The sequence below is a fragment of the Candida oxycetoniae genome (assembly GCF_023343755.2).
Source record: "Candida oxycetoniae strain CBS 10844 chromosome Unknown scaffold12, whole genome shotgun sequence".
In the NCBI taxonomy this organism is placed as follows: domain Eukaryota; kingdom Fungi; phylum Ascomycota; class Pichiomycetes; order Serinales; family Debaryomycetaceae; genus Lodderomyces; species Lodderomyces oxycetoniae.
Window position 1 is genome coordinate 131,027 of NW_026055484.1, and position 23,403 is coordinate 154,429.

General features: G+C 38.5%; 8 protein-coding genes across 8 annotated transcripts in view; 3 read left to right on the forward strand and 5 right to left on the reverse strand. All coding sequences in view use genetic code 12, as the record gives it.

The window, feature by feature from the left end:
* Positions 1-59: 59 nt before the first annotated feature.
* On the reverse strand, positions 60-1,124 carry KGF56_004543 (inorganic diphosphatase; the record flags this gene model as incomplete). Its single annotated transcript, XM_049325994.1, has 1 exon — positions 60-1,124. The coding sequence occupies one exon, from the start codon at positions 1,122-1,124 to the stop codon at positions 60-62; it is 1,065 nt and encodes a 354-aa protein (XP_049178409.1).
* A 429-nt stretch (positions 1,125-1,553) lies between these two features.
* Positions 1,554-4,175, reverse strand: KGF56_004544 (uncharacterized protein; the record flags this gene model as incomplete). Its single annotated transcript, XM_049325995.1, has 1 exon — positions 1,554-4,175. The coding sequence occupies one exon, from the start codon at positions 4,173-4,175 to the stop codon at positions 1,554-1,556; it is 2,622 nt and encodes an 873-aa protein (XP_049178410.1).
* Positions 4,176-5,065: 890 nt separating this feature from the next.
* KGF56_004545 (SF3a splicing factor complex subunit) lies at positions 5,066-6,238 on the forward strand (the record flags this gene model as incomplete). The annotated part of the gene is made up of 3 exons (XM_049325996.1): positions 5,066-5,136; positions 5,251-5,779; positions 5,840-6,238. 3 exons carry the CDS (start codon positions 5,066-5,068, stop codon positions 6,236-6,238), a joined length of 999 nt encoding a protein of 332 aa, XP_049178411.1.
* Positions 6,239-8,243: 2,005 nt separating this feature from the next.
* On the reverse strand, positions 8,244-13,211 carry KGF56_004546 (uncharacterized protein; the record flags this gene model as incomplete). The annotated part of the gene is made up of 3 exons (XM_049325997.1): positions 8,244-8,982; positions 9,311-10,291; positions 11,248-13,211. The coding sequence occupies 3 exons, from the start codon at positions 13,209-13,211 to the stop codon at positions 8,244-8,246; spliced, it is 3,684 nt and encodes a 1,227-aa protein (XP_049178412.1).
* A 1,083-nt stretch (positions 13,212-14,294) lies between these two features.
* On the reverse strand, positions 14,295-15,701 carry TFA1 (transcription factor TFIIE subunit; the record flags this gene model as incomplete). The annotated part of the gene is made up of 1 exon (XM_049325998.1): positions 14,295-15,701. The coding sequence occupies one exon, from the start codon at positions 15,699-15,701 to the stop codon at positions 14,295-14,297; it is 1,407 nt and encodes a 468-aa protein (XP_049178413.1).
* A 1,397-nt stretch (positions 15,702-17,098) lies between these two features.
* Positions 17,099-19,528, forward strand: HCM1 (Hcm1p; the record flags this gene model as incomplete). Its single annotated transcript, XM_049325999.1, has 1 exon — positions 17,099-19,528. One exon carries the CDS (start codon positions 17,099-17,101, stop codon positions 19,526-19,528), a length of 2,430 nt encoding a protein of 809 aa, XP_049178414.1.
* Positions 19,529-19,600: 72 nt separating this feature from the next.
* On the reverse strand, positions 19,601-20,167 carry BUD31 (U2 snRNP complex subunit; the record flags this gene model as incomplete). Its single annotated transcript, XM_049326000.1, has 1 exon — positions 19,601-20,167. One exon carries the CDS (start codon positions 20,165-20,167, stop codon positions 19,601-19,603), a length of 567 nt encoding a protein of 188 aa, XP_049178415.1.
* Positions 20,168-21,364: 1,197 nt separating this feature from the next.
* The window catches only part of KGF56_004550 (uncharacterized protein), a gene marked incomplete at both ends in the record, with an annotated part of 3,359 nt that continues 1,320 nt past the window's right edge, over positions 21,365-23,403 (forward strand). Inside the window, one exon of the mRNA XM_049326001.1 lies at positions 21,365-23,173. Coding sequence (XP_049178416.1) covers positions 21,365-23,173 — 1,809 coding nt within the window. The remainder of the gene's footprint in view (positions 23,174-23,403) is intronic.

The following is a 23,403-nucleotide window of genomic DNA, read 5'->3' on the forward strand; positions in this document are numbered from 1 at the left end:
GGTGTGGGGGGGAGGGTGAGTTACAGATTAATAATTGGTCCATTATTTTCTCTTATTTGTTACTTTTGCGATTTGAAATAATAGCTTTTGTTATTATCTGAAGGTATCACGGCATCAGGTTGAGCGGGATTATCAAGTTTTACTTCAAATTCCTCGACAAATCCAGGGGTTCCACTAATAGTGGTATTAATAATTGCTGGCATATTTTTCACTACTCCATTTTTACTTTTACTTCTTTCCCCGTTAATCAATTTCTTCCAGCTCTCATGACACTCTTGTACAACTTTTATTGTATCCTTTGCACCTAGGTATTTCCCATCAAATGCGAATTTATTTTCTGGCTTTTCATCGGCCAATTTGTAATCTTTGAACCATTGTTTTGTAGCCTCTAATAGTCCGGGACATTTGTTGTACAAGTCGTCAATATCTGATATGTGATTAGCCAATTCATCTGCAGTATCAATAACGATTATTTTCCAGTCTAACTCCCCATCATCGATCAAAGCTATGGATCCAAGAATCTTTACACGTTTGACATCACCTGTGTTCAATATGTTTGAACCAATCTCACATACGTCAAGAGGATCATTATCACCATATAGTCCATGGTGTGCCTCGGTTGGGTCCTCCCAAGTTTGAGGAAATGCACCATAATTGTGAATATAACCATGGTATGGAAACAAGTTTTTCACAAACCGAACTTTGTCCTTTTTTATGTCCTGAACTATGGGGTTCCCTGGTGAGTTTCTAGCAATTTCAAATTTAGCATTTGACCAACGAGGTATCTCACAAATAAAATTCGCTTCCATTTCCTGGGGATCGAGGTCTAGTCGAATATCATGAAAGTACGATATAATCTTACCGTCGTTGGTAGTGGCATAATTGGCATAATTAGAAGTATACTTTGTCCCTTGATTTGTCGGGATAACTAATGGTGCCGATTTACCAGTTTTGATAGTTACTTGGTTTGAAGATGTTCTAGAGAATTGAAGATGTTGATTGATAAGTACAAGTCTCGTAGGTGCCACCCCCATTGCCGTCGTACCTACCGCCTTCCCAGCTGCTGCCGCCTGCGTTGATAGGTTGGTGCTTTTCGACATGACTCTTTTGAAGAAAACCGACATTTACAATATTTCGATAACTTAATTTATCGATATGATATTTGACAATAGTAGCGTTTTTTCACATTGATTAATACATGTGAAAAAAAAAAAATAAGTTGGATATCGTGAGAGTTGCAACACCAATTGTTATGTCACCGAGGTACACACCACTACCACCACAACCAAGTGGTACACCACTGAAATGTACGTCACTTCCAGTGTAGGACTATGGATAGCAATTGGTCGCTATCTGCAATTTTTTTTTTACAAACTTGGTCTACTAATCAATCGTATTTATCTCTATTTATATATCTATGTTTCTACAAATGTGTTTATGTTTTGTTATTTTTTTAGTGTTGTAGTGTTTTGGTGGTTTTGGTGGTTTTGGTGGTTTTGATGTTTTGATGTTTTGATGTTTTGATGTTTTGATGTTTTGATGTTTTGATGTTTTTAATTTGGTGGTTTTCCGAGAAAGATAATTTTACCCTTTTCATTGAACGAGGCATTTTCAAAACTGATATCGACAATTGAGGATAGGTTCTTGATTTCAGTTTCCGCCAAATTCATTGGATCCCTCGGGATCCATACTCCTGGACACTTTGCTGAAATAGCAGGTGCATTGTAGGCATGTTTGTCATCCTCTTGTTCTGGTTCGATATTAAATGTCTCGGGTAGTAATCTTTTTGAATGAGAATAGCTTAAAAACACATCTGGTCTAAGAAATCTCACTATAGCATTTTGCGATTTTGTTGTTTTCCAATCACGATCAGCAAGGAGCGGTACAACTGAAATTTGCGAATCATCTGCACTTGTCTTGAACCCATTCTGTTCATTTTTCTTGGTTATTCCTCTCTCCTGTTTTTGTGCACCTTCACCTTCACCTTCACCTTCACGTTCTAGTTCCATCTTTTCGTCGTATTTCTTATGCTTTCGCAACTTCTCTAACACCTTTTCCTCATATTCCGATTTTCCTTGATAGGACGCAGTATTTGAAACTCCATCTGATGATCTCATACAGTCCATTGGAATAACCGTGAGCAAATGGCCAAATCCTTGATAAAGGTTTATATTTATGAAAATGGTAGCTACAACAGCAATAACTTGAAGAATAATAGGACCCCATCCTTTGCCCACTGCAAATATACCAAGCATGCATAACTGACCCAAGTAGATACCAGCAAAGGTATGAAATAATGCTCTTGGATAATGTTGACCTCTTGAGTCGGGTCCCTGTGCAAGACAATAGGTGATATTATACATGTATGCAACGTAAACCAAAAAGAATCCAAGGCAACCAAATATGATAATTAATGGCGATATCACTGAATAGATCAATGTAATACATGCCAATTGGGTGAAAAGTGGGAAAACGGTCCCCCAGGCAAGTGTGCCCAAGCTACTATATCTCGTCCACTTTTGTCTCACTGTTTTATCCAATATATAGCTTAAAATGTAATACAAAAACAATCCTACAATCTGGAAAAGGGATCCACTAGCAATGGTCATTCCTTGCAAAATCAAATAGGAAATGTAAAAATTGGAAGATAAGGGAAGTTTATCTGCTAGGATACTCATTGCTGAACTAGGGTTTTCAACTACCTTTGTCACAGTTGCAGTGGCCGATGATGCCAACGCAGTCACTAAGAAACCGTTTACCATCAAAAATCCAAAATACGCATGTTGAGTATAAAGCTCAATTGACTGTGCTGATACACAACCGGCGATTTTGGCAAATCCACGAATGAACATGGGTAGCAAAATCATCAATATTGATAATAAAGCTGTTGGTAAAATACCAGTTACTATACCAAAAAGCTCTTTAGGTAATCGTTCAATCCATCTAAGCCAGTGTAGTTTATTGGTCAAATAAGTGAAATTGGAAATAACACCAACAAAAGCGACGGGGATAGCCCAGAATATAACCAAGGCTACAATCGCCAGAAACGCCAATGCCTGCCTAATAATCCTTTCCCACCAGAATATACGCAAATTCATCCATTGAATATCAGCGGGCTCAAACCCGACATATGCAGGAGACATTCTCATTGGATTATGGCTCACCGTGGACTGGTAGGCTAATTGCGCATAATATTGATTCTCAAACTCAACAAAAATCGAGTTTAATGGTACATAGTGTCTAAATTTCTTTTGAGCTTGTTTGACTTGTTTATCCAAGATGGGGATTTGTTCTTGACAAAATTTTACCGTGTCTTCTTTACGAGAAAAGAACCCATCTGTTTTACACCTAGGACGTTTCTTTTGTGGCACATAAGTGCTTAGTTCATCAGGTGGCTCTAAAGTAATTCTTTTCTTTTCTGCCTTCATTTGAGCTTTAACTGCCATTTTCAACAACTTGTTCTCGGCAACTTCTAGTTTATTAACTAACTTTGCTCTTTGGTTCACTTTTTCCTCCAACTCTCTCGAAGTTCTAGCAACATAAATGCGTTTAACTCCGTTGAAAATCTTGAAAATTTGCTTCTCGTCCAATAACACATCGGGAACACTTTGGAATAAAACGGTTCTCGAAGATAATTTCATGGCATATTTCGGTGATGACAAAACAGCATTTTTCAAAGAATTGAAAAAAAACAATTCTCGATGAATAACAAACATCACCATTCCATACCATATCCAGCCGATAAACACATGAGCATAGTATCTGCGTTGATTCTTAACGTTGGCAATAGAGAGCTGGTCAAACCCCTTGTTTCCGTTCCCATTTGTAGCATTCACAGGTAACAAAATGATCCAACTAAGTATTCCAAACAAAAACAAAAGAGCAAAAGTTCTGATATACCTCAAGAAAAAGTATCCATCCAAACCAGATTGCTGCAATATGAATGAATCCGGTTTATTCAATAGAACAAAGATCCATCGGATTGGATCTCGTGGTAATGGTTCTGGTTTTTGGTCCTCGGGAACAAGATTAAACGCTGATGATTTGGGACTGTAAATACGTTTAAACTTTAAACGTAAAAGTAGGAAACCCGAGACAAATATCGAAAATAGCACTATGTTTGCCACTAATGTGGAAACAACTGTTGATGTAGACTGACTACTGGTAGCAACCATAATTGAACAAAAAGAAAAAGCTATGTAAAAACTAGAGAAAAAGAAAACAACCCAAAAGCTTGTAAAGACTTGGATCAAGATGGTTAAATAATTCAAATAGCCCTGCCTGATCCAGTTATTCAAATAACCCTGCCTGATCCAGTTATTTTTTTCAGTTCGTCTTGATGTGTTCCACTGCGTTTCGTCTGCCCTCAATAAATTATCTTCTCGTCCCAGTTCCTTTTTGCTCTGTTACTTCCTTTCAAATCCTTAGCGATGACTTTTACTAGCAACATTTCAAACAAAGTTAAACATTCTCAAATTTCAAAACGTTTGTGAAATTTGAAAATTTTGAAAATTTCACTGTTATTGTTTTTCTTTTTTTTCGTTTGGTTTTGTGATACCGCGTCAATGGAACCTGTCAATAAATTCAGTCGATTAAATCACGTGTTTTTACATAAGCGATGCTCAAAGCCCCAAAAGGGTTACAGGAGAGATGAGCCCAGGACATTTTGAATAGAATAGGGGGTTCAAATGGACAATAAAACAAATGGGTTCATAAGAATCTAGTGATGGTACATTAGAGAAGGATTTCTGAACTCAAGGTATGTAAGAAGTGTGCTGCATAGGCAATACCTTCTACGAAACACCACTCTCTGATGATTTACTCTGTAAAGCATCGCTGAACATATAAATTAAAGTTGATTCAAAAGAATGAGTTGTATTCTCTTTAGAACATCTACTTTAAATTGTACAGATACTCAATGTAAATTTACTATTGTAGGTGTTTACTTGTGCAGAGGATCTTGATGTAGGTGTTTACTTGTGCAGAGGATCTTGATGTGTTCACTCTTTCTCGAAAAACAAATATTCAAAAATAAATATTCCCTTTTTTTTTAATTTCCCCCACGATGGAGTCAAAAAGAGCGTTATTACAGGAGGCAAATACTATAGAAGATGCAATAACTAAAAGGCTACTCAGGTATCCGCGTCTTCTTCCAAAAGCCTTAGCATCGGGGCCACGGTGGGGGAACCCCACCTCATCAAGGAGCCTCTCTTTACTACAGAAGAGGGAGCTTCGTTTTCTAGCTGACAGGTACAACAACATCCTAAACAAGTGCACAAAGGTACACTTGACTCCACAGCCTATGGACTTTTCCGCCTTCGATGAAGCTATCACGAAGATTCCCCAGCTGTCTGACATAGCGCCTGACCAGAGACGCCCTTATATGATGTTTCGTGGTGCTTTGGGAAAGCAGCCGAGAAAAAATGTGCTTTGCCAGGAGGCAGACCACATTAAACCTGTGGAAATAGATTTACGTCCCTTCCACCAATGGTACATCCAAATCACAGGTGACAACATAGCTTACAGAGACTTTCTAGGCAAAATGGCAATCACTGACAACGCCATGGTGGAAAAATTGCGCGATCACGCATATACTCAGAGTTTGACTACTCACCTCCTTTCCATTTATGCCCTTTTGAAACCTTTGGAGAAACTACCTATTCGATATTGTTGCGGCCGCTCCTTCACCAATGAAAATGTGTTCAAAGCTCATCTTGGAGGAAAAAAGCACAAACGTGGCAATTCTCAGCAGGCAAAGCCTGTTGCTAATTGGGACGTAGTACGCACCCTTCTGGAATCTCTCTCGCAAGAACTAACTTGTCAGAGGGAAACTCGGGAGATTGATTGTGCACTCACCCTGGCCGAGTATAACTCGGATGACTCTAGCAAGTCAGAGTCAGAGTCAGAACCAGAGTTAGATCCAAGTATGCCCCGCTGGCTATACAAGCTACAGGGACTTCACAAGTCATACCAGTGCGAGATATGTGGCAACACCACGTATACTGGATCAAAGGCATTTTCTGCCCACTTTGCTGGTGCTCGCCACTTGCAAGGTTTGCATGCTCTCGGTGTCTCAGACACACGCAAGTTTAACGGTATCACAGCCATAGCTGACGTACAGCAGCTCAATGCATCTATCACTTCAATGAATAAACTGCACTATATAGAAGTAGAGGATGAACATGGGCATGTCTTGGCGGAAGCAGACTACATAGAATTGAAAAAACAAGGCCTTTGAGTACAAGAGGTACAACTGTGTCTTCATTTTTCTTGACTTAGTGGTTCACAGTGAAGAGTAGTTGACGCGGTGCTCGATAATACACTAGAGTTTTCTGCTTTTGTAGGTATATACTGGCATAAGCACGGTTTCTATTTTTTTTTTACAAAACTACTTCCTTTGCTGCATACACATAAACATTTCTCTGCTTCACCTCTGCTGGTGCGACACTCGGTGTAACGCTCTCTGACCTTGGTATGGAAAACGCTGCTGCAATAAATCTGTCCGTCAATGTCGTAAACATATTATCTTTATGGTGCACCTTTACATTTGGATGTCCATCTCCGTTGTACGGATATCCCTGCAAGCGCTCGCGCCGGTGCAGATCTACTTCTTCTTCGTAGAACCTCCTCCCTAGCACTCCCTCCTTCTCTTTCATTCTCACAACCGTTTCAAATCTGTTACACCACTCCCACGGTATTACTACCCCAATAACATAGTTCACAACAGAAAACACTTCGGACAACTCGTAAACAAACCCATTCAGCACATCTGCAACAAAAAAGCCAAAAGGACTGAATACAAACAATAGCGTAAGAGCACTAAGCACCCACATCTGTCTCTGCCCAATGATTAAAATTACGTGCCTCATTATGTAAACGGTGAGAATAACAGCATAGCATAACGCCATGGCAATTCTCACCAAGTATACAAATGCTGGCATGATGGCTCCGGACTCGTCCCCAACAGGAAACTGATGAAACTGGGTTATGCTCCACATTACTTGAGAAGCAACACTGGCTGCCACGCCAACGTAAAAAGTAACACGCTTGTCCCGCCGCCGCGGGAACAACCGCATTACTATCTGCACCTCATTTACCAATAACAAAAACACTGCAACCAATTCTATGATGCCTACTGACCTTGTTCGATTGACTACATGCAACACTTGTGCTCCATGGAGGTACCCCTCCCGCTGCTCGGTGTGCAACTCTAGTATCAGTTTCACCACCACTACTAATACATACACCAGCAGCACAATACACGACCCTTTCAAAAGCCATGTGCCTCTTCGATAGTTGGTGATCACAAACACTGTTAAGAACCATATGATCACTGCGGAGACACTGATGGCATATATTATGGGCACAATACTATAGTTGAATGCCCCGTCATGGCTGGAAGTATACAACCGCCATGACTCTTGCACTAGCGGTAGCGGCTGGCTAAACTTATCCATGATGAGCCCGACATTTGTGTTGAGCACGGGCACACCTTGGTAACAACTCTGTTGGTACTCAGCACGATCGATAAACAGGACCCATTCTTGTGCCAGCAGCACAAGCATCCCGGAGGAAAGACTCATCTCCAGACAGGAGGAATACACAGAGGATCCAGTATTTTTGAAGGACATCTCTTCTTAAGCACTTTCCACAACAGCGTGTAATGCTGTTGTTTTGATAGCAATAAAATGACACTGGTTTATAGGTACCTGGCGCCTGCGACTTGTTGCTTGGGGCTTGGTGTTTGGTGCCTGGTGCCTGGTGCCTGGTGCCTGGTGCTTTGTTACTTTTGCTTACTACTGGTTTCCTATATTATTTTATTTTCTATTTCGCTTTTTGTTTGTTCGGTGACTTCTGTTTCTGCAAGTGAGGACGGCGGCTAGAGCCCAAAAAAGATCCCGATCAAACAGCACCGTTACGCCCTAATTTTCACCCATACGACCAACCACCCCTAGTACCAATAATATCTACAAAACCAGCTTTACTACAAAAAGTAAATGCGAGAAGACTTTCAAAAACTTATACAATAGACTCTAATACATTTCTAAAGGAGCCGCCGCGCCTATGTCAAGAGACTCATTTAAACAATATTGTAAAAAGTATATTTTTCCCCTAATGGTAAACTCCGCCTAACAAAAATTTAAAAACATGGTCTTGTCTTGTCTTGTCACTCAACAAGATTGCATACAGAACAGGACAAGCCTCCTAAAAATCACATTTTTATGTCACGTGATATAACCAGATCACAAAGAAATACCAGCATCCATAGCGACAACAGTACCTGTCAGAGTAGCCAATTTACTCAACAATACAAACTGGGAAGCACATTCATCAATATCAGTGATTTTTCCGAGGGGAGATTTACCAAGAGCAGCTTGAATTTTCTCTTCACTAAATCGTTGACCCCATTCAGTTAACAATAATCCGGGACACACTGCATGTAATCTAACTTTCGGGCCCTGTGTTTTGGCCAACATCTTTATTAAATGAATTAGTGCTGCTTTGCTGACAGCATAAGGGATTGAAGATCCAAAAACCATACGACCTGCAACTGATGCACTTGCAATAAACACTCCTCCGTCCAAATTCTGGTCAAAGTACGGTTTCGCTGCTTTGAATAAGAAATAGTGAGCTTTTACGTTGGCCGAGAATGTTCCATCCCACAATTCTTCATCCATTGCTTCCAAATCTTGGTAATCTACAATTTTGGTCCATCCTGCATTAGATATAAGAATGTCGATCCCGCCTAGTTCAGAAACCGTTTTGTCAACCAATCTGTGAAGGTTTGGCGCATCAAACACATCACCTTGTATTGTTATTGTTTTCACATTGTATTTAGCTTCGAGATCCTGAGATAACGAATCCGCACGTTCTTTCGAATGTGCATAATTGATTGCAATGTTGACTCCTTCTGCTGCTAATTGGTGCGCGACCGCTGCTCCTAAACCAGCACTTCCACCTGTTATCAAGGCGTTTTTACCTCTAAGCTCAATCATGGCCAAAAATACTGAAAGGACCACCAAAGTTACAGAGCGATGTTCATCAAAAGCCTGATAATGTGGAGAAACAAAAGCTGGTTCTTCATTTTCTTTTTTGGATTATGTAATCCATCATTAGATAAAGAAAGGGAAAATATAATACGTATGGTTCAATAAAAACTAGCGGATGGACTAGATTCGTCTTATATTTATATGAAAGGGAGCGTTAACTATATGTGTGTATATGTCTATCAAATAAGCCTTGTATCTATATAGAAGAAGTATTTGCAATGGAAAACTGTGAATAGTCAACGGTAATCATTTCGTTCAACGTCATGCTTCTCCCATCACTCTTGTTCTCATTCTGCTCCTCGTAAAAGCTCATTTTGCACTCAATAGATTCAATAACTTTGTTGAACTTAGCATCTCCTTGTTCAATATGTATTTTTAATTTTTCAATCATATCTAATTCTTGGATAATCTTATAAAATTCTTCTTCTGTATCTTGATTTATGATAATTAGCCAACAATTGACAAGTTGCTCATAGGTCAAGTTTCTAATATATTGGAATTCCGAATTCGTGAAATTTGGTAATTTATGGATGAGTGCTGTTGCTTGGTGAAGAAAATTCAACGAATCAAAGAGCAGGTGGTGATGGTAGTGATTGTGGTGTTGCTGCTGCTGCTGTTGTTGTTGTTGCTGTTGCTGCTGTTGCTGTTGCTGTTGCTGTTGTTGCTGTTGCTGTTGCTGCTGTTGCTGCTGCTGCTGATTGTGAGGTAATATGCATAGCACGTAATCTTCCAAACAGGAGAGAAATTCCTGTAAATAAGGTTTGATTCTCAAATACGAATAATCACTTGAGGAATCACATTTATATGGTAAATTATGAACAATGTGGCTCAATTTTTCATTCAATATGCAAAGTAAATTCTCCATCGAAGGATATGGCGTTATCTTGCTAACTGTTTTGACCAACTCGGGGTGGATATCAATTAATGAATTTAGTAATTTTTGCAAATTTGATTTATCAAGGGACTCAATTAATCGCGAAGTAGGTAATGGCTGACCTATAATTTTAGGAGTCTTGCTTTTCTTAAACTTTTTTGTTACTAGGCTAGGCACATTTTTCAGCTTGGAATCTAGTATAGACCGCTGATGGTGATGATGACTATAGTTATTGCCACCATCGTCATTCTCCTCGTTATCAAATCTTTTCCTTTTCTTACCATGCTGGTGAGAGACTACTGACGAGGATGACTCATGGTGTAGTCTCGGTACACTATTGGGCAACGTACTAGGCTTGTCTAATGTGCTAGTACCGCTGTAATTTGAATTGCCCCAATGAAACCCAGCAGACATCATAATGAACAAAAAATGAAAAACAGCACCTCCTTTCGAATTTGACAGCAAAAAGAAAAAGAAACCTAATAGTCTAGTGAATAAAGACTACCTCCCCGGTGGCGTTTTACCCAATATCGTCTCCTTAGCACCGTCTCAGTCTAAAAATTAACCTCTTCTTATAGAGTTTTTTATTCTTGCTAACAATCCTTTTCTTTTTTCCTTCTTAGTGAAAAAAAAAAAAGGCTCTGCTAAATTTAGCTCTATTAAAAATAGTACATATGGTAGCACTTTAAGGAAGATATCTATTTAAAGGGCATTAGCATTGAAGTTGAGGATTTTCTTTTTATTATAGAGAGTCTATGTTATTAAAAAATATAGAGGAAAATACATATACTTATAGGTTAGGGGAGAGGAGGCTTCATATTGCAAGCCTCTTGGATTAAATCTTCTCCTTTTACTCTCTTTATTTTTCTTTCTTTTCTTTCTTTCTCTGTTTTTTTACTTATTTTTTTTTTTTTGTTCTTTTTTCTTTTCTTCTTATAAACGGTACCAATATCTATCTAAATAAATTGTGAAACCAATTTTGTTGTTTACCAAAATATAAAAACACCCAATCCTTTTTTGTTCTTTCTTTTTCTCTCTCCGCTTGTTGCTTGCTCAGTAATAGTCGTTTCCCTCATACTCGTCATCGTCGCTTGTTGCTTGCTCAGTAATAGTCATTTCCCTCATACTCGTCATCGTCGCTTGTTGCTTGCTCAGTAATAGTCATTTCCCTCATACTCGTCATCGTCGCTTGTTGCTTGCTCAGTAATAGTCATTTCCCTCATACTCGTCATCGTCGCTTGTTGCTTGCTCAGTAATAGTCATTTCCCTCATACTCGTCATCGTCGCTTGTTGCTTGCTCAGTAATAGTCATTTCCCTCATACTCGTCATCGCCGCTGATTTCATAGTCATCATCCTCATCAATATCTTCGTCTTCATCAACACTATCCAAGTCATAGTCAGCCTCGTTAAACTCCTTAAACCTGTTTCTTTTCACTTCAACATCATCGGGTTCTCCAGTGCTTGTAGAATTGGTAAATCCGTTATTCTCCTCTTTTGAATTAGTAAAACTGCCTCCATGGGCAACCATACGTCCTACTTCATCGTCGTTTCTATTACCATCATTATCAATGTTTTCTTCTCCATCCCCGTCCTCTTCTTCCTCCATTTCCTTTTCTTCTGCTTCGATTTTCATTTCTTGTAAAATATCAAAACATTCACTAAGCAATGCGCAAAGGGCACCTTGTCCTTCAGGAACAGTTGTGTCAACCATGAACTTGCCATCTATTCTCATATTATCTATCGATGCCAATTTAAACTGGAAAGGGTATAATTCTCTCAAATTATTCACCCCGTCTACTCTTTTCAATTCCAATAAACATCTCTTCACAGTGGACAACTGATTATGTATAGGAGTCAAACTTTCACTTACTGGCTCACTGCTTTCCAATAGTTTATAAACAATCGAGTAGCAACGACGTAATGAATAAAGAACTAATAACTGGTATTTCTTGAGCTTACCTTTTGGTGTTTTTGCAACAATTTGAATTCTCTCTTCATCTACTGTTTTGAGTAGCTTTTGATAATTATAAAGATCGGTTTCTCTTAGTGTCCATCTTCTTGTAACTAATAAATTCTCCAACGTTAATTTTAAATCTTGGAGTTGCTTATAAATTGTAGCGTATTCTTGCTTCAAGTCTACTAGATCCTTGTCATCTTCTATTGTAAGTGACTCAAGTGACAAATCTTCTTCATGCATTTGTGCATCTGCAATTAAATTATTACAATCATCAATCAATCCATTCATAACAGGCTGGATAGAATCCAATTGCTCATCGTTGATTGATTCATTACTATGAAACTTGCCATCTCCTTCATCTCTTAATTTTTCAATTCTTTTCAACTCTTGTTTAATAGCGACAATCTTGTCACTAAGTGATCGTTGTTTTTCTTGATCTTGATCCTGGTCCTGAGCCAGAGACGACACATCTTGATAGTCTGTATACAAGTTGATTATTTGCTGTCTCAAATCAACCAATTCACGATAAACTGGTTCCAAGTCCAGAGGAAAGTTATTGAAGTTATCAACCAACTCTTGGTACAAGGCGTTGCACTTATTCAATTTATTTCTCAATAACGTTTCTTCAATCTGATGATTTTGTCCCTCCTTTTTGTCTCCATCGTTTTCATCTTCATCTTCGTACTTGTCCTGACTTGTCACCAAGATGTCCCCAATTTCCTCCAATCTCGTACCAACGGGCTGTAAGTCATCCATTGTATATACCTTACATTCTTTCAAATGAGTCAACAACTTCATAACAGTACTCAAACTTGAATAAGTTGCAGGAGCAAACTTGATCAACCCACAGGTGACAAAGCATAAACTTAACAACTGAAAATTGTCGTCTATAATTGAATCATTACCATTGGGCAACTGTAAAGTTATCCCCTTCAACTCTTCGTCTTTTCTTGTCACCTTCAAATCATTAATAATGTCTAAAAATGAATTGTATATTTGATAAACTTGCTTCAGATTAATGTACTTTGATCTATTATTCTTGAGTGATAACAAATTCTTATACATGGCCAACAATTGCTCGTAAATTGGTTTCTCATACGAGGGCACATTGTTTTGCTTTGATGACAAGTGCAAGTGATGACTATGATTTGAAGAAGATCCTCCTCCTCCTGCGGCATTGGACATTGGTGACCTGGCTGAGACGGCCGACGACGATGGAATATGCAAAGCAGCTGGATTCAGTTTCAGCTGTTGATCCGGTGGTGTAACGAGATCAGCTGGGGTACCCGGTCTAGAATGTGGAGTGACAATTCCTGAACCTATTGACATAATAATAAAAAAGAAAAAACTTTTCTGAGCTCACCGTCGCAGACACACAAAATATAAAAGTATACAAACTGTTTTGATTTAATAATTTGCTTCTATGAAACCTTTACCGAAATAAACTTAAGCTTCTTGACTACCTAGTTATTGCTAGTAATTAAAATTGCTTACTCTAACTCTTTTACTCGGCCTTAAATTGTGTTCCGAGCATGTCATTTTTTTTTTTCTCTTCATTTTATGACTTGATTTTTTTTCGCTCGCTTGCACCGAAACAAGCGGAGCAAAAGGGTGAGGCTAGCGACACTATCGAGGAGAGCGAGATAGTGGAGCACACTAGCAATCAATCCCGTGTGTATTATGGGGTAAGTATATTATTATTTGATTTCCAGTTCTGCCTGCTTGAACATCTTAAAGAAAACAGTAGGGGAGTAGGGGAGTAGGGGAGTAGAATAGAACGGAAGTAGAGAATTGTCTAGTTGTCATTGTAAAGTTGTCTTGGACTTAATAAGGCAATGGGATAGGAGTGTAAGAGGGACAAAGAAATAAAAAGTTGTAGATGAGATAGAGGTATTAGAGTGCATGGTGGAAACTAGATTGTCTGTCAACTAAATATTTTTAAGTTGTGTAAATTGTAGATTGAATTTAAGACAAAAGATAGGATGGTTGAGACACTAGGGAGCGAAGCGACCTGACTACACCGACAATATCGACCGACACTATCGAGCGAAGCGAGATAGTGGAGCAGTACTGAATAGCTTACACGAGTAAAATGCTGTATTCTAAGATTTGATTGTGTAGAAATAGTCTCCGAGTATAGAGATGATTAAGGTGGTGAGCATATTAACAGCATACTAATACAATTAAATTTTTTCTTTAAATTGGTGCGAAAATGAAAGGAGATAGAATAGAAAAACAATACTGAAATGCGAAACTAATGGCAATGGTACTAGTTTCAATTGCATCCTTACACACTCAACTTCACCTTTAGATAAATATCCAACTCAATTTTCCACTAGTGTTGAGATATAATAGTAATAAAGTAAAGTAAAAACAGATTAAAATAAGCCAATTTGTATAAAAGATTTTTCTCTATATCAAGTCATCAAAATCTTCCTCATCATCATCATCATCATCGTCGTCGTCTTCAACATCATTATTGTCTACGTTGTTTTTGACCCCTTCGTCTTTGCTCTCTTCATCTCTAGCACCCTCTTTTCCAACAGCCTCTTCTCCAGCCTCCTCCTCCTCCTCCTCCTCCTCCTCCTCCTCCTCATCATCATCATCATCATCGTCTTCGCCTTCTTGTTGTGCTAATTTAGCATAATACGCCGCCAATGCATCTTGAGCTTCTTTATCCTTAATATCGGCAACTCCTCCATTTACTAATAGATTTTCTGCGGATGCTGTGTCTTCATTAGTAGGCTCAGGAGTAGGTAATACCGAGCTCTTTTCACTATTGTTACCCTCCTTGGCATCACCCGGAAACGCAATGTTTTCCATCTTTATTTGTGTCGATGGTGTTGGTGTTGTTGCTTCTCCTGCATCCAAGAGAGAGCCCTCTTTATTATCTTGCTCCCTTTTCACAACTGAATCTTCACCACTATCCTGCTCCTCGTTTTCTTCACTTCTCATATAGTCCAATTTTCCCTTTTCACCAACAGTACTACTCGAATGCCAAGATGGTAAGGCATTCTGTTCCAATTTCTGTCTTCTTCGTTCTTTTTCCAACTGTTCACGCTCGTAGTTCTCATCATTTGCCGTGATAGAAACATGGAGGGTGGCTTGTGATCTTAGTGTTGCGTTTAACATAGCTTGTGCTTGAGATCTCGATTTAGAACTGACCTTGTTAGATAATGCGTATTGTGCAGTTGTCATAGACTGTGCCGGTATTGCTTGCAATAAACTACTTTCGAAATCATTATCTTGTATTTGTATATCATCGATTTTTTTCAAGTACTTAATAATGGGATCGATTTGTAGCATCAAATCTTCCAATTTTTCTTGCTTCATTATTGCTTGTTGCGAAGAATCATCTTCAATTAAAACTCCTTGACACGTGTCACAAATGAACTCAGTCTTGTCTTCACTTAGCAACGATATCGCATCCAACTGCGATATCTTCTTACCACACCGCGGACACATGTATCCCTGAGGGTTACCAAAATTGGACATTTCTTGTTTTAAATTGTTGACTATAGAATGAACTTTCCACTTGATTGAATCTATTGCTTCGGTGACGTGGATATAGAAATATGTTCGCGTAATGTATTTCTGTTGCCCATTATCCTCTCTTTGAATGTGGTTCACTAGCAACCTATCTTCCACTAGCCTATTACATAGAGACCTCAATTCTTTTCTCTTGATACCAATTAAATGTATTAAATCATCTTCTGATAACACCGAGTGACGTAGCACTGCGTCTAATATAAGGACATATGGAGTACCGTAGAACCCTCTACTGACGAATCTAATTAAAGATCTAACCGAGTCGTCCATGTGTAGACAGACAACGTAACCAATGACTTGAAGAGAGGGGGGGGGGGGGGGGGAAAGAAGCCGTGGTAATTACCAAAGAAGTACTTGCTTATAATTCAATTTTTCAAGTGAAAAGTCGTGCAATTATGGACAAAAAATGGCGACACTATCGACACTATTGAGAAGAGCGAAATAGTGGAGCACACTAGCTGCTACCGTTACTATCGAGACTATAGAGCGAAGCGAGGTAGTGGAGCAACACCGACTGTCACCGTCACCAGCTGTCACCGACACTATCGAAACTATCGAGCGAAGCGAGATAGTGGAGCAACACTCATTACCGACACCGACTCGCTCTGCTCGATAGTGCAGGTAGTCAATGTTGCTTTACTATCTCGCTTTGCTCGATAGTGTAGGTGGTAGCGCACCACACGGTAGCAGTCAATCTAACCGTTTTATCTGTTGTTGTTTTAATTTTGTAATAATCCAACTATTAGCACTTTATCATTTATGACCCCAACGTTGACACGTTGAGGTCTAATCTATATTGTTTAGAGAATAAGAAATATTTATTCTAAAGAATTACATTGTACCACTAAGCTGACTTGCTTAATATTTTTTGTTATCGAACCACTTGTATATACACGCTCCTTTCTCTAGCATTGAACCCATATGCATCCTATTCCCTCACTCTGTGTTATATTTACATCTTATAGTAAAACTAATCCAACAGTTGCGCGTATTTCAAAAATTTCTTCATTGTTTTCTTCGCGTTATTTTAAAAAGCGCCCATACATACATACGTCAACATTTCGCGTTAAACAGAAAAAAGAAGAAAACACGCGTCCCATCTCCTTTTACGTGTTGAGTCGATTTTCAACTAGGCTAACAATAAATACACGGATTTTCATTATTTGACATGACTTAAAAGAAGAGCAACAGAAAAAAGAATATTTACAGTGAGCAAACAGCTATACTTTTTGCAACTAGCATTTTTGGTATTCCATGTTCCATTTCAGTAAGAGAAGTTTGAGATTTTTTGAAAATAAAGAGAATTTTTGTTTGCCGTTTTGAGAAGTAATCATATAAAGTCAGTTATATAACGTGAAATATAACGTCTACAATACTATTTTAATACTAGATATCTACAGACAAAACAATTTACTTTGCTAGCACACAATTCCCTTGGAACAAGTACACAATTCCCTTGAAGCAATTCCCTTGAAGCAATTCCCTTGAAGCAATTCCCTTGGAGCAATTCCCTTGAAGCAATTCCCTTGAAGCAATTCCCTTGAAGCAATTCCCTTGGAGCAAGTACACAATTTAAGCTTCCTGACCTAGCCCACGGAAAAGAGTCTTTCTGCCGTCTTTACTAGTTTCCGCTAGATACGCAGTACTACTTTTTGCTTATATTAGAGATGTCCTTCACCACTGAAAGGTTAACGTCAAGGATACCCTTACTGGACTCAACAAACTATTATCCAAACATCTTTTCAGATGCTTCACTTACATCCACATCTACCCCGTCAAAAGTAATAACCAATACCAATAAATCAACAGCTATAACGCAAACTCCACCAACGTATTCCAAAAGAGTTACTCATAACCAGATATACGACGCCTTTTCCACTCCACTAAGAGCAATACATTTGGACCCAACAGTGATATCAAATCTAGATCAAAATCTGTTAATAAAGTCGAGTTATTTGTCCCCTGCTTTATCGTCACCACAGAACCACCATAATTATCATCATCGTCTTCTTTTCAATACATTTGAAGACTCTACTAATCATAGGTCACCAATAAAGAAACAGAAAAAATTCAAATCTTTAGAGTCTGCTGCATCTGGTTCTAGCTCTGCATCTGGTTCTGCATCTGGTTCTGGCTCTGCATCTAGCTCTGGTTCTGGTTCTAGCTCCGGCTCTAATCCCAAGTCTGGTTCGGCCCCATTTACCCTTTATTCAGAAGAGAAACCGCCATACTCATACGCGACTTTAATTGGAATTTCCATTTTATCACATCCAGAGAAAAAATTAACATTATCTCACATTTATCAATGGATATCAGAAACATTTAGATTTTACAAAAAAGAAGATGTGGGCTGGCAGAACTCAATTAGGCATAACTTGTCTCTAAATAAAGCATTCGTTAAGGGAGAGAAATCTAAAGATGGTAAAGGCCATTTTTGGTGTATTAAACCTGGTTATGAAGAGCAGTTCCTTAGAAGTAGAAGCGTTAAGAAATCATCATACCATGAAGTAATGGATCAAATAAATCAGGCTACGAAAATAAACGCTGCCAATGCCGCGGCAAAGAAGCTACGCGAGGAAGTAGAAGCAAAACAAAGAGAAAGAGAAAAAGAAAAAGAAAAAGAAGAAGGTAAGCAAGGTGAAGAAGGAAAAGCAAGAGCACAAACAGAAAAACGAGTAATAGAAGAAGAAGAAGAGGGTGAAGTTGAAGTTGAAGTTGAAGATGAAGATGAAGATGAAGATGAAGAAGAGAAAGATGGAAAAGGAAAACGCAAGCATAAAAAGCAAAGCAATGCATCAGTATCTCTTTCTGCTTTGACTCAAGAAACGGAAACTAAATCATTCAAGAGAAATCGAAAACTAGTAGCGTTGTTGTCTTCTCCAACTTATACCAAAAAGAGAGATTTTTCCCATAATGGCGGTGATGATGATGAATACGAAGATGAAGATGATGAGGATATCACTCTACTTGACCCACCTATGAAAAAATTCAAGTCGGAACAAAATACTTTAAGGGATAATATCGACTATGCTAGTTGGCAAGTGCTTTCTCCCAATAATCAAGCAATTAAATTACCTTCTATTAATCTGCTACCTGTGGTATCCATCACCGCTACTCCAAAACAACAACGAACAACTAATCCACGATTTATAATCAATGATGAGGGAAAGTCTCCCGATAAACCCATTATAGCTGAAAAGAATCTTACGTATACTTCATCTTTTAGTTGTAACTCAAATTTTGAATTATCTCCATTAAGAACAAGTGAAACTGGTCCTTTATTAGAACCACTAACACCAGCAAATAACAACCTATTCCAATATTCAAACCAGCCAAAACAATACTACCCACAGGATCAACAGCATGACCAACAACAAGACCAACAACTGCGACAACAGCTACAGCAACTGTACCCACAACAACCACAGCAACTGTACACACAACAATCGCAGCAACAGTACCAGCAGCAGCAACAACAACAATACCAACAGTATCCTCAACTGCAGCATCTACATCATATGGTTTTCTTGGGTAAGTCTCGTACACCTAAATCCAGCAGCAAAAAAACACCATTGAGAAGTACCAGTATAAGAACTACACCACAAACCAGTTCAATAATGAAGAAACTATGGAATAGTCCCCCTTCTTATTTAGATGATTTTTACTTCAGTCCATTGTTAATGAGTAGTCAACATTGTCATTCGCTACATGTACCGCCATTGAGCACGGTACACCAACAACAACTACCATCACAACAGCAGCAACAACAACAACAACAACAACAACAACAACTGCTGCAGCAGCAGCAACCACAACAGCAATCAATGGCAGCCACTACTTATTTAAATACAGCAGCAGCAGCAGCAGCAGCAGTAGCATCGTCACATTCGAAATTGAGCAATATTGTGGGAAATGGTACAATGGGTATAGCGTCATATGATGATGATGATTTGATATTGAGGAACTTGAATCATCCCCAATTATCTATACATCTGAGTCCCATTTTGAAACGAGGATTTAATGACCTAGAAGAATTGAAAAGTAGTAATATTAAGAATATAATTTTGGATCTAAGAAAGTTGGAAAGAAATGATTAGAAGTACAGGGTAAAGCTTTTGATATATAGATTCCAGTTTAATTTGAGAATATTATCTGACCAACACAATCCTCTAGTCAGTTGATGCACAACCTCGGCATCCACAAGTAACACATTCCACATCAACCCTCGCAGAAATATCGCCTCTTCTCATCGACACCAGTTTCTCCTTCTCCACGTTCTTCTCCTCCATCTCCATCTCCATCTCCATCTCCCTTTCCGTTTCCTTTTCCTTGCACTTTTTGGACTCCTCCCCCTTCTTCAACAATTCAATCTTGGGAACTCGACAAACACAAACCTTTTCGCCATTTATACAGTTTAAACAACATAACTTTTCATAACCTCGTTTTTTCCATTTACCCATTAATGGTGCATCAACATAATCTTGCACTTTCAACCATTCATATAACTCAGCAGAGATTTTGCCTTCTTGGTAAAGATCAAAAACGTACCGCGTACATTGATGGATGATTCTATATATCGGCCATCTTGATGTTAGTTTCGATGCTGTTGTTTGTGAAAGAGGTGTCGATTGAGCTGATCGTAGTCTTTGCTTAAATTTTGTAATCTGTGGAGAAATTTTTTGGAAATCTTGGGGGGGTAATGAATTCTTTTTTGGTTTCTTAGAGGATCGTGGCATTGCAGTCTCTACTATCGAGCGTAGCGAGATAGTAGAAAGAACTCTAGTATCTACTATTGAGGAACGATATAGTAGATAAGTAATCTAGTAGAAGGTGCTCTAGTATCTAATAGAAGGTGCTCTAGTATCTACTATCGAGGAACGAGTCTACTATTCTTTGTTGTGCTGATGAGGAGAGGAAAAGATCGTTTTGATAAAAGATGTGAAACTTGAAAAATTTCCAAAGGAAATTTTATTTTTTTTTCCTCTTTTAGAAGCGGCGGCTAGCTCATACATTACTGAATGAAGCTAGTAGGACTAAAGAGAAAAGGAGAGACGCAATTTCATGTTTCTGGTAGTTGAAACATGACGAGTTTAGTTGTGTAGCTTTATCGTGACAAAAAGAGAGAAACCCACAAAGTGTAAGTCACATATTCAAAAGCATTCTGCTTGATCTTACGCTATCTCGCTCTACTCCCTAATGTCGCTAGTCAATGTGCACCACTATCGAGTAAAGCGAGGTCTTGCTCGATAGTGTTGCTTTATCTTTCAAGGTGTAAATTTCAAAAAAAAAAATTAAAAAAAAACGGCAACTGCAGGATTTGAACCTGCGCGGGCAAAGCCCAACTGATTACTAAAGGACCTTTTTCAAGGCTCAATTAATTCGAGTCAGTCTCCTTAACCACTCGGACAAGTTACCTAAAATCCAAAGTTTTTTCATCACTCATTGATACAATAAAGTTCAATCTGGGACATTTCCTTCAAATGATTGTAAATTGTAATGATATACCAATCAATTTTAATTCATTTTAGAAGTTTAAATATTTTCTAGAAATGGATGCAACACTATCGAGCAGAGCATGAAAGTGGAGCAGCACTGACGTAAGGAATGACTACACACCTTTAGGAAAGGTTCCAACATGCTCGCGTCATGCCCTCCATGCTCTCCATGCTCTCCATGTCCTCCATGCTCTCCATGCTCTCCATGTCCTCCATGCTCTCCATGCCCTCCATGCCCTCCATGCTCTCCATGCCCTCCATGCCCTCCATGCCCTCCATGCTCTCCATGCCCTCCATTCTCCCCTCCCATCAAATGCTTGTAGGCACATATGGTAGCCGCTGCAATTAACAAGTCAATTTTTCAATCTCATCTCTTTGCATTTACAGGCAAGTGTATTACATTTACACCCCCCCAATTGAGGCACAGATACGACAAGTATGCTAAGGTTGAACCGTCCAAAAGTTTCTCCGGAACTTGACCCATCCACATTATCAAACTATGAAAATTTCACAGTTGAGTTAACAACTCTTCATTTCGATGTTAAGTTTGACGAGAAGATTGTTATTGGTAAAGTGACATATCATTTAGTAAATCAGGGTAAAGCAGATCACGTTGATTTAGATACCTCTTATCTTGATGTGAACACCGTTGTAATCAACACCAAATCGGTAGAATACAAATTACACGAAAGGAAACAGACATTGGGTTCAAAATTATCCATTGCGATACCTTTGTCCATTCCAAACAAGTTTGAGTTAACAATTGAATTTGCTACAACGTCGAAATGCACTGCATTACAATTTCTCGATAAGGAGGCAACAGATGGTAAGAAGTATCCTTACTTATTTTGTCAATGTCAAGCTATTCATGCACGTAGTTTGTTTCCATGTTTTGATACACCTGGTATAAAATCGCCTTTTGAGTATACAGTAAAATCACCATTGAATACATTGATGTCTGGTTTATTTGTGAAGCAGGAAAAGGATACTTATTTCTTCAAACAACCGGTACCTATTCCATCATATTTGGTTTCTATTGCTTCAGGTGACATTGCCCGTGCTTCCATTGGACCTAGAAGTGATATAATGACAGAACCAGTGAATTTAGATAAATGTAAATGGGAGTTTGAAAAAGACACCGAGAAATTTATCCAAATTGCCGAAAACTTGATCTTTGATTATGAATGGCAGAGATTTGACTCTTTGGTTTTACCAGCTAGTTTCCCATACGGAGGAATGGAAATACCTAACCTTTGTCAATTAACTCCAACATTGATCTGTGGTGACAGGTCCTTGGTAAATGTTGTTGCTCATGAATTAGCTCATTCTTGGTCAGGGAATTTGGTTACAAATTGTTCATGGGAACATTTTTGGTTGAATGAAGGATGGACAATGTACATTGAAAGAAGACTTTTAGAAGCCATTGCTGTTATTGAGGCTAAAAACAATGGAATGAATGACAAAGAAGCAGAGGCGTATGGTGAGCAAGTACGGCAATTTAGCGCTATAATAGGCTGGACTGACTTGGAGAATGATTTGAAATCAATGGGTGACAATGTTGATAAATATTCCGTATTGGTTCAAAACTTGAAAAACGGACAAGATCCAGATGATTCGTTTTCAACTGTACCTTATGAAAAAGGGTTCAACTTGTTGTACTTGATTGAAAAGACTGTTGGTAAGAGTAAATTTGATCATTTTATTCGCGATTATTTCAAACATTTCAGGTACAAGTCTTTGGATACTTATCAATTTGTCGACTATTTATACAATTATTTCAAAGACGAGAAACAGAGTTTGGATGGAATAGACTGGGATGAATGGTTATTCAAGCCAGGAATGCCACCTGTGGACCCTAAATTTGATACTTCATTGGCAGACGTATGCTATAAATTGGCCAAGAGATGGTATTTATACGCAAGTAACAAAGATAATGGCGATACAGTGTTTGTACCTGGAGAAATTACAAGTTTTACAGCAAACCAACATATTGTGTTACTCGATACATTGATATCTTATGAAAAAGTGGCAGATTTTTCATGGAAACAAAATCCAAAAGCAATGTTTCTCATGTCTCAATTGTACAAAAATCAATATAGTTCAAGTCCCAATGCAGAAATCAAATTCAGATGGTTCTATTTACAAGTTACTGGTGGCACACAAGATTTTGAAAATAAATTAGGTGAATTTTTGGGTACTACAGGAAGAATGAAATTCGTTCGACCTGGTTATATGCTATTAAACAAAGTAAGTCATCAACTCGCTGTGCAATTTTTCAAGAAATTCGAAAACAGATACCATCCGATATGCAAGGCTATGGTGAGAAAGGATTTGGGATTGGAATAGAATTAGAAGGAGATGATACAAAAAAGAGAAGGAGATGATACAATAGGAATAGAAGGAGATGATACAATAGTTCTCCCCCTATCCAATCTACTCGTTTGGCGTCTTTCTCTATCATTAATCAAGGTTTCATA